Below are 12,818 nucleotides of genomic sequence, written 5' to 3' on the forward strand. Positions count from 1 at the left end.
AGAAAGAATGTCTTGCAGGCTTATCCTTGACATTTCAGTAGCTTTTATCTTTGACCTTTCTACCTATTCTTTCCATTGAAAACAACACAGAGCGAGTGTGGTATCAATAGCACATGAACCCTTCATGAGTGTTTTGTGTGGAGGGTGCAAGAACACTGGAAGTAAAGATTAATTAATTAATCTGAGCAGAAAGGTATTCAAAGTCTCATAATACCTATGAAGCAACCTAGTTTGCAATGTGACTGGAAAACAAAACTGTTAACATCCATGTCATAAAATTAAAAATTGAAGACTTTTTAAATCTGACTTTAATACTAGACATAGATATTGTTTTAAATGGTAGTTAAGCTTTTGCTCATATATATTTACTAATGTGTGTATATTCTATTCATAATTGCAAATATTTCAGACTAACTAGAAAAGAACTATTGAAATTACTATAGCAACTGCTGAAAAGAGATTAATGTTATCATACTGGCCACCTAAACTATGTATCACATACATGTACCACATAATCTGGGACCAGATTATGACTTCATTTATAGCTGTATAAACCCTTTGAGAATTAAAGCTTTGATCAATGAATTGATCTACATTACACTAATTTAAATGAGAATCAAGTCAACTCTGCCAAAAGATTTTCCTTCTGACTGTCTTTATTAGTTGAGCTCCTTATTTAAGTGTAAGAATCCCTGGTATTAAAATAAAATGTTAGTAAGCACTACAATTCAGAACTGGACAGATGTTTTGAAAAGAATTAGGACTGAAATTAGTAATGACTACCACATGGAGCTATCAAAATACATAAATGCAGGGAAAAAACCCAACAAACTAGCTATGTAACAGCCATACAGAAAAAGACCTAGGCATTACAGAGGATCACAAGCTCAGTATGTATCAGCAACATGAGGCCAGTGTGAAGCAGGCAAGATTTACCCAAGGATGTATACACAGGACTATCAACCCTCACAAACACATTTTCTCAGCCTAACCATCTTCACAAAAGCCTCAGCAGAAGTATATACATTCAGTTTTGGACATCCAACCCCTAGGATCACTTTGCAAAGTTCAGAAAAGGGAAATGAAATCTAAAACCCCCATAATCTGCTGGGAAAAAAAAAAAAAAAAGAAGAGATTAGTGTTGTATTCTCTCAAAGAGGTAAGAATGAGAGACTATGATAAAGAGTTTTCAGACACCTAGAACAGTGCTGCACAATAGAAGAGTATCAGTTCTTCTTGTCTACAATTGATAGGGAAAAAAATAATGTATTTTCATTTCAGTAAAAGAGATTCGGTTTAGAGAAATGATAGAAATAAGAAGCATAGCGACAAACTGAGTAAGGAAAGGAATTTGTACTGCTGGAACTCTAATTTTATAGCAGGCTATTTAAGTATCTTCCAGGAATGACACAGATACAGAATTGGTATGTTTTCATTTTTTTCATTTCAACTCCTCTACAGCAAAAAAATACAGCTCTAGTAAAACTGTATTTTTAAAGACAAAGTACATCTAATTTAAAACTGGAAGGGGAGGGTTGGTTTTTGTTGTTGCTGTTGGTTTGGGGTTTGGTTGGGTTGTGTTTCTTGGTGAGTTTTTTTTGGTTTGGTTTGGTTTTTTTTTGTTTGTTTGGTTTTTTTTAATAAATGCATTACAGAATCCCAGAAATGTTCATGGTTGGAAGGGACCTGTTGAGATCACCTAGTCTAATCCCCTACTCAAGCAGGGCCAAGTAGAACAGGTCTCTCAGGACCATGTCAATATACGTTTCAAGTATCTCCATGGATAGAAAATCCACAACCTCTCTGGGCACTCTATTCCAGTGTTTGACTACGCTTACAGTAAAAAAGTGTTTTCTTGTGTTCAGATAAAATTTCATGCTTTTCAGTTTGTGTCTATTACCTCTTGTCCTGCTAGTGGGAACTACTAAATGAGCCTGGCTCCCTGTTCTTCATTCCCTCCCATCATGTATTTATACATATTGGTAAGATCCCTCCTGAGCCTTCCCTTCGCCCCAGACTGACAAATCCCAGCTCTCCCAACTTCCACGACAGATGTGCCAGTCCCTTAATCATCTTAATGGTCCCTTTCTGGACTTGCTCCTGTAAGTTCTTATCTTTCTCATACTGGGGAGCTCAGAACTAGACACAGTTCTCCAAATATGACCTCATCAGGGCTGAGCAGAGGGGAAGGATCATCTCCCTCAACCTGATGGTGATGCCCTTCCTAAAGCAGCCCAGGATGCTCCCAGCCTTCTTTGCCATGAGGTGCATTACTGGCTAATGGTCAGCTTGTTGCCTGCCAGGACCTCAAGGTCCTTGTCTGCAAAGCTGCTTTCTAGTTGGATGGACCCCAGCGTATACTGATGCCTGGAGTTATTCCTCCCCAGATGCATTTCTCCTTGCTGAATTTCGCCATGTTCCTCTCTGTCCAATTCTCCAGCCTGTCAAGGTTCCTCTGAATGGCAGCACACCCATCTGGTGCATGAGCCACCCCTTCCCAGCTTCATATCATCTGCAAGTTTGCAGAGTGTGCACTCTGTCCAAGTCATTAATGAAGAGGTTACTAACCCCAGCATTAACCCCTGGGGTACACTGCTAGTGACTTAGCCCCAGCTGGACATTGTGCGACTGACCACAAGCCCCAAGGCCTGGCCATTCAGACAGCTTCTAATCTACCTCACTGTCCACATACCTAACCCATCCTTTGTCAGCTTGTTTATGAGGATGTTATGGCAGACAGTGTCAAAAGCCTTACTAAAGATGAGGTAAACAATATCCACTGCTTTTCCCTCATCCACCAAGGTAGTCGCATCACTGCAGAAGGCTATGAGGTTGGCTGAGCATGATTTCCCCTTCATAAACCCTGCTGAGTACTCCAACATTTAAAGAATCAGAAATGACGATGTCAAAACCAAAAGATGACTGCTCTTGTACTATGCTATGAAACAAGTACACGAGTGTCATTTGAAAGGACTACTATTATTAAATGCAGGAAAAGAAGAAAATGAAAGATTTCCATGAATGACTTAAGGATTATCACTTTTGTTTGACTCCCCTCAGACTTACATTATTTTGTTTCCAATTTTTAAAATTAATTATGAATTGTGGGTTAAAAAGCATACATACAGCAAATTTCAGAATGCTCATCGCTGCCATCCAGACAGTCATCATCCCCATCACAGCGCCAGCGATCCTGGATACAGCGCTTATTGTTACACTGAAACTGTTCAGCTTTGCACAACTGTGGTAGCACTTCTCCATGTTTAACTAGGAAAAATATCCAAGAAGTACATCTATTTTATCAGCTTGATACATACAGAATGCAATACTACCTCTACATAAATAGATATAAATTCTTCTTATCATTCTTCAGAGCATTTTTTAGTAAATTTTGCGTATTTGAGGTAATGCCACCTGAAGCCTGTAGCAGCATGCATATCTGAGTGTATGGTTGAGGTAATATATTTTTAATAAATGGAAGAACTCAGACTAGAATGGCACTCAAACTGTTTTTTTAAATTGGTGCTTAGATGATAGTGTAAAAATATCAGTTTAAAATATTGCAATGCCTCATCAACAGTGAAAAGGAAAATATTCTTACAGACACAGACCAAATTCTGGTGCACGTTAAAGGCCTAGAAAATGATTAGTGGATAGCTGATTCTTGTATCCAAGCAGCAACTCAAACACCTGCATTATGCACTGGTACAGACTTGGCAAAGAAGAAAGGATAAAATTCTGCTGAGGTAGAATTAAGTAGCAAGCTACAAGCTTATTGGTAAATCCAGACAGATACATTTCTCGACATAAGGTTCAGAATGCTTAATGTGTAAATACCACACATCACTCTATGACCCTATGAGGAACACCAAAGTCCTTTGAAAGAGCCAGGCAATGAAGTGTGTTGGGGAAAAAGCAGGAAACCTGCTTCATTCAGTTCTGTAAGTCTCTAACCTCTCTTCCTAAAGCTTACATTCCATCTTACCAGTGAGAAGTCCACCTTCCAGTATTTTCTGCTAAAAAGAAAAATAGTTTTCTTTAGCAACAGTGATGGCTCTGCCAGCCATGCATTTGGGTCAAATTCAAGGTAATTGCAAGCTCAATAATGTTCATCATGTTATGAAACAATCCTTATGCTTTACTCATCTCTACCAGGCTTATTGGTGGAGACCTATGTAAAGTTTTACACACTACACTTCAAGAAATAGATCAATGAGATTAAAAATAAAAAAAACAAACAAAGAAAAAAGAAAAGAGAATTGAGTAAGTTACAAATATCAGGTCTAAACATGTAAAAAAATACCTGTATTATCTGATGAGTTATTATTTTTACTTGAAAATCTGACATTTTCTTATTAACACTTTTTTTTTTTTACTGGCGTTTCAATGAAGATATCCAAGGAAGAGAAGCAAAAAAAAGACAGCGAAATTTGCATAGTCTGTGTCAGGACCTATTATATATAAATACATCTGCTTGACATGTTTTATGAACAGTTTCAGCACGAACATTTTCTATGCAAGATTTCAATTTAAGATACTTACTCCATATAGTAATCTGAAACAAGTTTATATAGATTAAATATAATATAATAATTATATAGATTAATTTCTGGTATTTCTGATATTCTTTAAAAGATGTCAGTGAAATATTTAAGTGCTTTATCCTATCAGACATTCTGAAATATTTTCCAACGTATTTCATCCTCAAATATTGTGTACTTAATATTTTGTCTTTTTTGACAACTCTTTATTATATTTAATAAACTGTCTTCAATTAGAATCCTTATTCAAGGAAGATTTCTTTGTCTTATAGAACGACAAAAAGCCTCTAGGAGACCACACTTTCTTGTTTTATTTTCAGGTTTGACTTGATCCCTTAACAGTAGCATCAATTCAGATAGTCTTTAAAATTCTTACTCATGCAGGTTGTACTGTTTTCCTCCAAAAGCTGATTATCAGCACAGGCACAAACTCTGCCTCCAGGAATGGCTAAACAAAGAGTGCTGCAGCCTCCATTATTAACACGACATGCATTATCACCTGTGAAAATAAAAAAGCAACTTTAAAAATAACAGCCATGCTAGAACTAGAATTTTTTTTTTTTTTTTAGAATGTAAGCACATGAAGAATTTTTTACAATTATTTTCCTCTCATTTTAGGGACACATTATTCTCATAGTTTGGTTACTACAGGTTACAATATTTAAACAATTTTAGTTACAGGTTGCAATAAACTGTAAGAATAATAAAAAAACCCTACACCATCAGTTCACAACATTCTATCTCCCTTTTTTATGAGGAGAACAAATACTATAAAATATTTAATATGACACAGCTACATGCAGGTAGTATTTTTAAGAAATTAAACAGTATATAAAGGAATGTTCTGAAGTATATTGGAATCTGCACATATTAAACCAATGTGACTACAAATGCAGACTATGAAAAAAGAGGAAGGAAACAGAAATTAACAGTACAATGAGACCTATGGCAGACAGAATACAAGGCGGATATTTCAATACTCTTTTCTGAACACATCCACTATTTCTCTACCTTCTTCTTCTGTGTTATTGTTTATTCCCAAAAGGTGTACGCTGTTCACATGAAGATACTGGCAGCTGTCAAGTGTTTTAATCATCTACCAAGGACTGCTGCATCCTCACTGCCTCATTCCTTAGGCAACTAGACTTAAAACCAAAGCCACTGAAGCAAATGTTACGATTTCTGTTTGTGCCACTTTGCCCATGACTTAATTGCTTAGATATGCACTGCTGAGGACATTCAGCTTCTCATGACCAAAGCTCTGTTAATTTCAAGTGTTGGTGATAACTGACTATGATCAGGCAAGCTATGAAAAACTTCATGTCTCCTGAAACTTTAAAGCACTTTTTTTCATCTTCCTGTCCTAGTAAAAAGCAGGTGTTTCTTCCTCTGCTCCTCCTTTTTAGGTGTACAAAACATTCATCAACTTCTTGGGTTAAAACAGACTCCACACAATTCCCTCTCCTCAAAGCACTACCACTTTTCTTTTCACAGAAAATATAACATTAAGTTCTCATAGAGGTAGCTGTGAACACACATATTAAACTGTCCTGTCAGAGCCATACCTGCATGTGCAGGGAAACACTTTCAAATTATCAAATGAACATCAGATAACCAGCAAATAATTAAAGATTTTGAAAATTTTCAGATTTTAAGATGTACCTCAATACGTCTTACAATACAGAATTTGAGCATTTCATAATAACCTATTCCTAGACTTTTTTCTGACTCACCATATATCATTTCTTAGAATTAAATGTGTCTACAGTTCATTAAAACCCCACTGAACTTTCAAATAAATTTATGTACAATAATTAATACAGAATGCTGTGGAAAGCTGCTGTGGTACTTGTACATCGGGCAGGCTGTGAGGGAGATGGCAAGAATATAGCTGTATAAACAGGGAAAACAGGAAGTCTCTATGAAGTGTGAGGGCTGGATCACAATTCTAGATAGAGCAGCTCCAACTTAAACTGGGCACTTAAAATACTTTATTGGATCTTAACTTCATGTTTTAGTCTATGACCTAAAACATCGTACAAAAATTGACTCCTTTATTATGTCTATGCTCACCAAAACCCAAATAATATGAACAAAACATCAAAAGAGTAAGAGATGCATTTGCATCTAAATCTTGGAAAACGTCAGGTAAAACGCTGCATCAGAAGAAGTAGCCTTGAAACTCTCTACATCTTTACAGGGCCACCCATTATACAAATCGAAGAATGTCAGTAATGCTGATTTAAGATGATTATCAGACGCTGCCAAAACAAAGAAACTAAAACATAATCTTCAAAAGTGATTCCAAAATTATAGAGCACAAGTCAAGGGAATTTGCAGTGATTTAAAGAATATAGATAAGTTTGTCAGATCACTAAAAAAGAATAAGGCTATAGAATAAAGGACTATTTAAGACAAATATAGGAAACGCTTTGAAAACCCCTGATGATTCTGAAGCCCAATGCAAGCTTAAAATAAATAAATTCAAAATTAAAACACTAGATCAAAGTCAACTGGTCCATCTTGAAGATGAAAAGTTCCTACTTAACCTCATAATTGGGATGACAAACTACAGCACAGTAGGTTACTTGCTAAATAAGCGATAAAAGAGAGGGTGACAACAAGGAAAGTACAAGTACCAAGAGTTAAAGCAACAAGATCCTACATAAAAAGGTTTATAAAGTGAGCTTTAAGGAAGTCTTCAACCTGAAGGTGCAATGAGACCTTCAGCCCCATCAGTCTCGCTGAAGAGACTCCTAGGCTAAAATGACTCCTGAAATGCAGTACAACAAAGAGGTTAAGTCTCTTTACTGAGTAAACTATGGAACGCATTTAGATACCAAGTATTTATGAAATTAAATTTCCTCGACTGCTGCTCACAACAGCTATTTTATATGGGTGTTCTTAAAATATTCCCCAAATTTTAAAACTTTCAAAGCTATTATCATATTTTTCATATTTTGCCAGCATTTAAAACAGCTGCTGCCCTGCCACTTGCATATGATTAAATTAGGCTGATTCCATTTTAATTTGCTAAAAATTAGGCCAGAGCTGAAACAACAACGTACTTGCATCTCAGTCATCATTCTAAGAAAAAAAAACAAACCTGTAACAACCACACACATTTGTTTTATCTTCTCATTTAAAAGATACACCGAAGCATTTAGTGCTGCTTAGCAATCATTGTACTTCTATGTTTTCATGAGTATTCATTTATGCTTGTACCTTCCCATAAACCTAACCTCAAGTACTGCTAAAGTTGTGTAAGCCTACTTTTAGGATCATACTACACATATGAACAGCAGCAGCCTGGGGCTCATCAGCTCTTCTTTGTAAACTGAAGAGTTAAAATATCAATTGATTTCAGAAGAGGCTATTTTAACTGCTGTAAATGGACTTACACAAGAATTACTTACGTATGAATAGCAATCTCCCCTTTCACAGCAGTGGAAATACCCGCAGGCCTTGGCAGGTTCATATGCTGACTGTAAATCCAACTCCTATGATTATTATGCTTCCCACAAAGTAATATGCTTCCCACCTCCCCATTTCTTAAGGTATTCCTGATGCATAGAGACACAAAGACTAAGCCTAACAAAGATGAATTCTAATTTCTGAAAGCAAGAAAAAAATGTTCCTTTTCAAGAGGATCATGCTTCATGAGATACAAAGACAGTGAAAAACACCTCTTCTTAAGGAGATACCAGAAGAAGCTTAATGTCGCTGCCCATAGTACTAAGCAAAGCAGGACTGGCACAGTCAAGTATCCTGTAAAAGACCTCCTAATAAAAATGCCAGTCTCAATTCAATTGTGCCAAAATAAATTGACATGGTTTCTGCTTGTGTAGTGACAGTAACAGCTGCATCAAAACAGGAACCTCACAATATCAGAGCCAAATGTTTTTAAGGTACATGTGCATAAGCTATAAAATATAACTCATACCATAAAATGAACTACTGTGGTTTTCTCTGTACAACATAGTTGAGCCTTGGTCTTGCTCTTTCAGAAGAAACACACACAAAGAAAAAAAAAAATTAGCTTCACTTTCTTTAAAATAAATGCTTATGCTCCTTTGGGAACAATGCAAGATCAACCTCACTGAGCAGAAGAAAAAGGGAAGATCCTAAAGGCTGCAGTTACCTTGCAAAATTCCAATCGCAATTTCAAACAAAGAATGCATGAATGAACTAAATTCACTTTCTCAAGATTTAAGCTCATTCAGCTAAAAATGTCTAAAAGGTAATATTTTAGTCTTCTGTCTCTGGTGTTAGCTTATTTGGAAGCTAATAGCAACTGCATTCATTTTTAAATTTCCTTTTTTCTAAAAAAAAAAAGGAACTTTTAGCATGGAATAAAGCAGCAGAAGTACCAAATATTTAAAGCAACCACCACATCCTCTCTTAGCAGACACAGCTCAAAGTATTCTGAAATTTGGCCAACTTGAGGGTAGATTTGGGGGCAGATATTGCCATAAAAAAACCAAGCAAACCCAACAAAAATACCCCAACACATCATGTTTTTACATGACTTTGGAAGAAGAGAGAGTCCCTGAAAAGCATCTGTGATAAGAGACACACTCTTACAACGACCTGGACATAGCACAGTACTACACATACTACAGTTTGGTTTAGGTATTGAAAATTTAGATGTTACAATATCAGAAAGGAGAAACTTTCATCATTGCCTCCATACTTATAAAACCAATTACAAGTTGGCTGTCTGGACCTCACCACTCCATAATCAAGTATTATTGTCAATGGCTTTCCCTAAGAAAGCCTAGCTGGACATAGAAAAATATTATTCAGAGGGAAAGGGAAGACTTCGTATTAACCTGTTGTAAGGAAAATCACTAAGCTTTCCAGTAGGGCCTCAGATGGTTAAGCGAGACATCGTAAAAAGTGGTTTTCCCAAGGAAAAACAAACTGGAAGATGTACTTTTAGATAGAGAAGATGTCTTTGTCTTCTCCAAAGAATATTAACTACATATCTAAGTCTTCAAATGTAGTAAATTTTAAAATGAAACATAAAATTAAATAATGCTATACATGCAGATATTACATGCCAAGTATTTTGCCTATACACGTGTGTACTTTCCAGTTCATACTTCAGCCGCAATTTGAAAACTAAACTGTTTCTTCCCTTCATAAATCACCTGTTGTTTTTTTTTTTTTGTTGGATTAAAAAAAAAAAAAAAAAAGGTAACACTAGACAAAAGAAAAACAGTAAAAAAATATTTAGTATGTTTGGTATATAAAACCTCTGAAATAAAACTATGCAAAATATTTAGCCAGTATATATAGGGAAAATATTCACTGTACTTTATTTTCATATATACATGTATCATTTTTTTATACACACACAGAAATGTATATATACACATTTGACATATACATATATGCCTATAACAAATATAGAGGCTAAATATTTTCTCTGTATCTATGAGTGCTAAATATTTTTTCTTATGTTTTAATTCTATCCACCCTGTACTAGTTTTATCAGTTGCTCTCCAAGCCACTCATTGACCACAAATGACAGAGACACAGTCAAATCTTCCAAGTGCTAAGAATAGACATGAACAAGACGCTGCACCCACATCCAGATGTGAAGGTAATGATACTGTGAAAATAAAATTGGGCTTTACGCACAGGGACACAGTACTCATAATAGGGCCTGTAAACTTAAAAAAAAAAAAAAAAAAAAAAAAAAAAAAAATCACTGTTTTAAGAACCACATTTTAACATTGTATCTGTACTAAGCAGCATTCCAATAAATGGTGAAATTTAATTTTGTTACTTTTCTGGTTCATGTACAGAATCACATGTAGCAGGACTGCTAACACCTTAGTGTCTGATTTTCTACAGGAACTGTTGAACTGGAAATGTTCTACATGTCAGAAATGACCATCTATAGAGATTAATGAGATCTATAAACATTAATATTCAATACAGTCATCTTTTAAACAGTGTTTTATTTATACTAATTCCTGATGTTCAGTTTTATGTTTGGTAGCAGGCATTAACCAGACATTAACCAGAAATATGTTTTCATTAAAGAGAGCAAATATTCAACAACTCATCTGAATGCTGTATGCAGTAAATGGATCTAAAAGTTTTCTGCAGTAAAATACATTTGTAAATTTACTGGTATAGTAGCAATTGCATTTTCTAAACTCCATCCATGCAAACCTATAGCCTTTATTTCATTTCTCTACTTATATAAGTAGCAACAATTATGTATTTTTGCACTACTTCAAAGGCCACTTACTCTGATTCTGTGCAACAGCACCAGGTACTTTCAGGAGATTAAGTCATACGGTGCTGATGTAGACCAAGACGGGGGAGAAAATTACAAAAAGGAAAAGACAGACAGGATCTATGATATTATTTAAGCAAAGGTAAATGCAATAATATATTTTATGTCTATGAGCCAATGTGTATATGTTATCTGTTCTATTTTATACATTCACAGTATCTCTTTGACACACAAGAAAAATGGCAATAAAGGCAGTGTAAATACACAGAAGACATTCAGACAGGTATAATACTATGATTCACTTTTTGGTATGGATGAGATGACCAATTTCAACATCAATGGATTGAAACATTGGAAGTATATTTCTCATGCCACAAGACATATTCTTTTTTCTGTTGTTATCTAGGCCCCCCAAAATACTAGGAGACTGTAAGGGAAAATATCCTTTTATAACAGACATTTGGAGAAATTGTATGTTATAAATACCTTGCTGTTTACGTGGATCATAAATCTGGAGCCCAAACAAAGGTGGTCTCTCGCTTCTTAACAGTGTCACATTCCTTGTAACCAGATCCAACTGGAAAATTGACCCATTCATATAATCTGTCCAGAAAATATAATTTCCATGATGTGATAGTCCAAAAGGATGATTCAAATCTTTTCCATTGTAGACTACCTGCAATTAATTAGTGGTAGGTGAGCATTAGCAAGGTTAAAATAATTATTAATTTGTCTTAGCATACACTGCAGAGAACATAAAATAGCAAATAGGAAAACTGAGATAAGTACTGTGCCCAAACGTAACGACTTAACGCGATAAAACCAAGTAAAGAATGTAAAGCTGTTCTATCCACTAGCATCAATATCTAACTTCAAAACTTCGTATAAATTCATTTTACGTGTCGCCTGTCAGTTAATGCAAAGGAATGTAGGTAACCATGCAATCATTACGTTCAGTAAATATTTACCTCCTCCCTAGCAAGGAAGCATGGTTCTTCGTATAACTTTGAGTATCTGTTAAGTACATCAAATATCTGCTTATTTTAAAGCAAGGAATAGTGTGTTTGAATTGCTTATTTTTGTTGAAGTGTGAAGTAAGTGCAGAGATTTTTTATTTATTTCTGTGAACTTCCTCTCTAGTTTGGGTTGTGATAACTTAAAACAAAACAACCAAAAAAAATGCCAGTTTGTTCCCAAAATAAGACAAACTTTCTTCCATGCACCTTCTACTTTTGGTTTATTAACTCATACATAAAACTACAAATTACACCCCAAATCTTGTCTTTATTTTATTGGCTGCAGAAATGTTCTAAAACTGTGTCATTTGCTATAGGTCCAGTCTCAGGACTCCTCCACAAGAACTGCAACTACCACTACACAAGTGCTGTCTGATAAAGAGGAACAGTTTAAAAATATTTTCAATCCCTACAGAACAGAAACAAAACTTTAAAAATAGTCTAAACTTACCATCAAGTAAATTACAGTAATTAGAATGATTTACTTTAAAAAGACAGAAAACTGCAGAACTCTAAATCATCTACTTTTGGGAGCCCTGCCTTTATACTTCATCATAGCAGCTGCAGTTTGGAATGACTGGGTTCCAGTCTTCTTCTGCTGGCTGGGGTCCTTGCTTCAACTAATGCCCAACAGTGTATTTCTATCTTGCCTCTAGAAAGAAGGAAGCAGTTCATCAGGTGCCCTACCTTGTCTCTACTTAGAGACACAAACCCAAGAGAACAAGGAGATAGAGCCAACTAAAATACAACTACTTTGAGGTGACAAACATCATGCCCTTTTGCCCTTCAAATTTTCTCTTTAGGCTTGGAATTCTTTTGGTCAAAAGTCCTCATCTCAGTTAACTGATTTTGATCAAAATTAATCCATCAGTCAATTATCCGCCAGCTACTTGTGGAATTCTTGTAGGACTTCCCCACTCCCCAAAATCCTCACTATACTGACACAGAATTAAAGATGCTACCGACCGAGTTATATTTTGACCAAAATATCCTATAATTAAAAACAAA

At 35.5% G+C, this 12,818-nt stretch overlaps 1 protein-coding gene across 8 annotated transcripts in view; it reads right to left on the reverse strand.

The window, feature by feature from the left end:
* LRP1B (LDL receptor related protein 1B) overlaps positions 1-12,818 on the reverse strand; it is a 759,343-nt gene that overhangs the window by 272,727 nt on the left and 473,798 nt on the right. For all 8 annotated transcript variants that reach the window (XM_030018329.2, XM_030018325.2, XM_030018333.2 and 5 more), the window contains 3 exons: positions 11,281-11,470; positions 4,918-5,040; positions 3,127-3,267 (listed from right to left, as the gene is read on the reverse strand). In XM_030018329.2, the coding sequence (XP_029874189.1) occupies positions 3,127-3,267; positions 4,918-5,040; positions 11,281-11,470 (454 nt within the window). The remainder of the gene's footprint in view (positions 1-3,126; positions 3,268-4,917; positions 5,041-11,280; positions 11,471-12,818) is intronic.

This window comes from Aquila chrysaetos, chromosome 6, assembly GCF_900496995.4.
Source record: "Aquila chrysaetos chrysaetos chromosome 6, bAquChr1.4, whole genome shotgun sequence".
NCBI classification, from domain to species: domain Eukaryota; kingdom Metazoa; phylum Chordata; class Aves; order Accipitriformes; family Accipitridae; genus Aquila; species Aquila chrysaetos.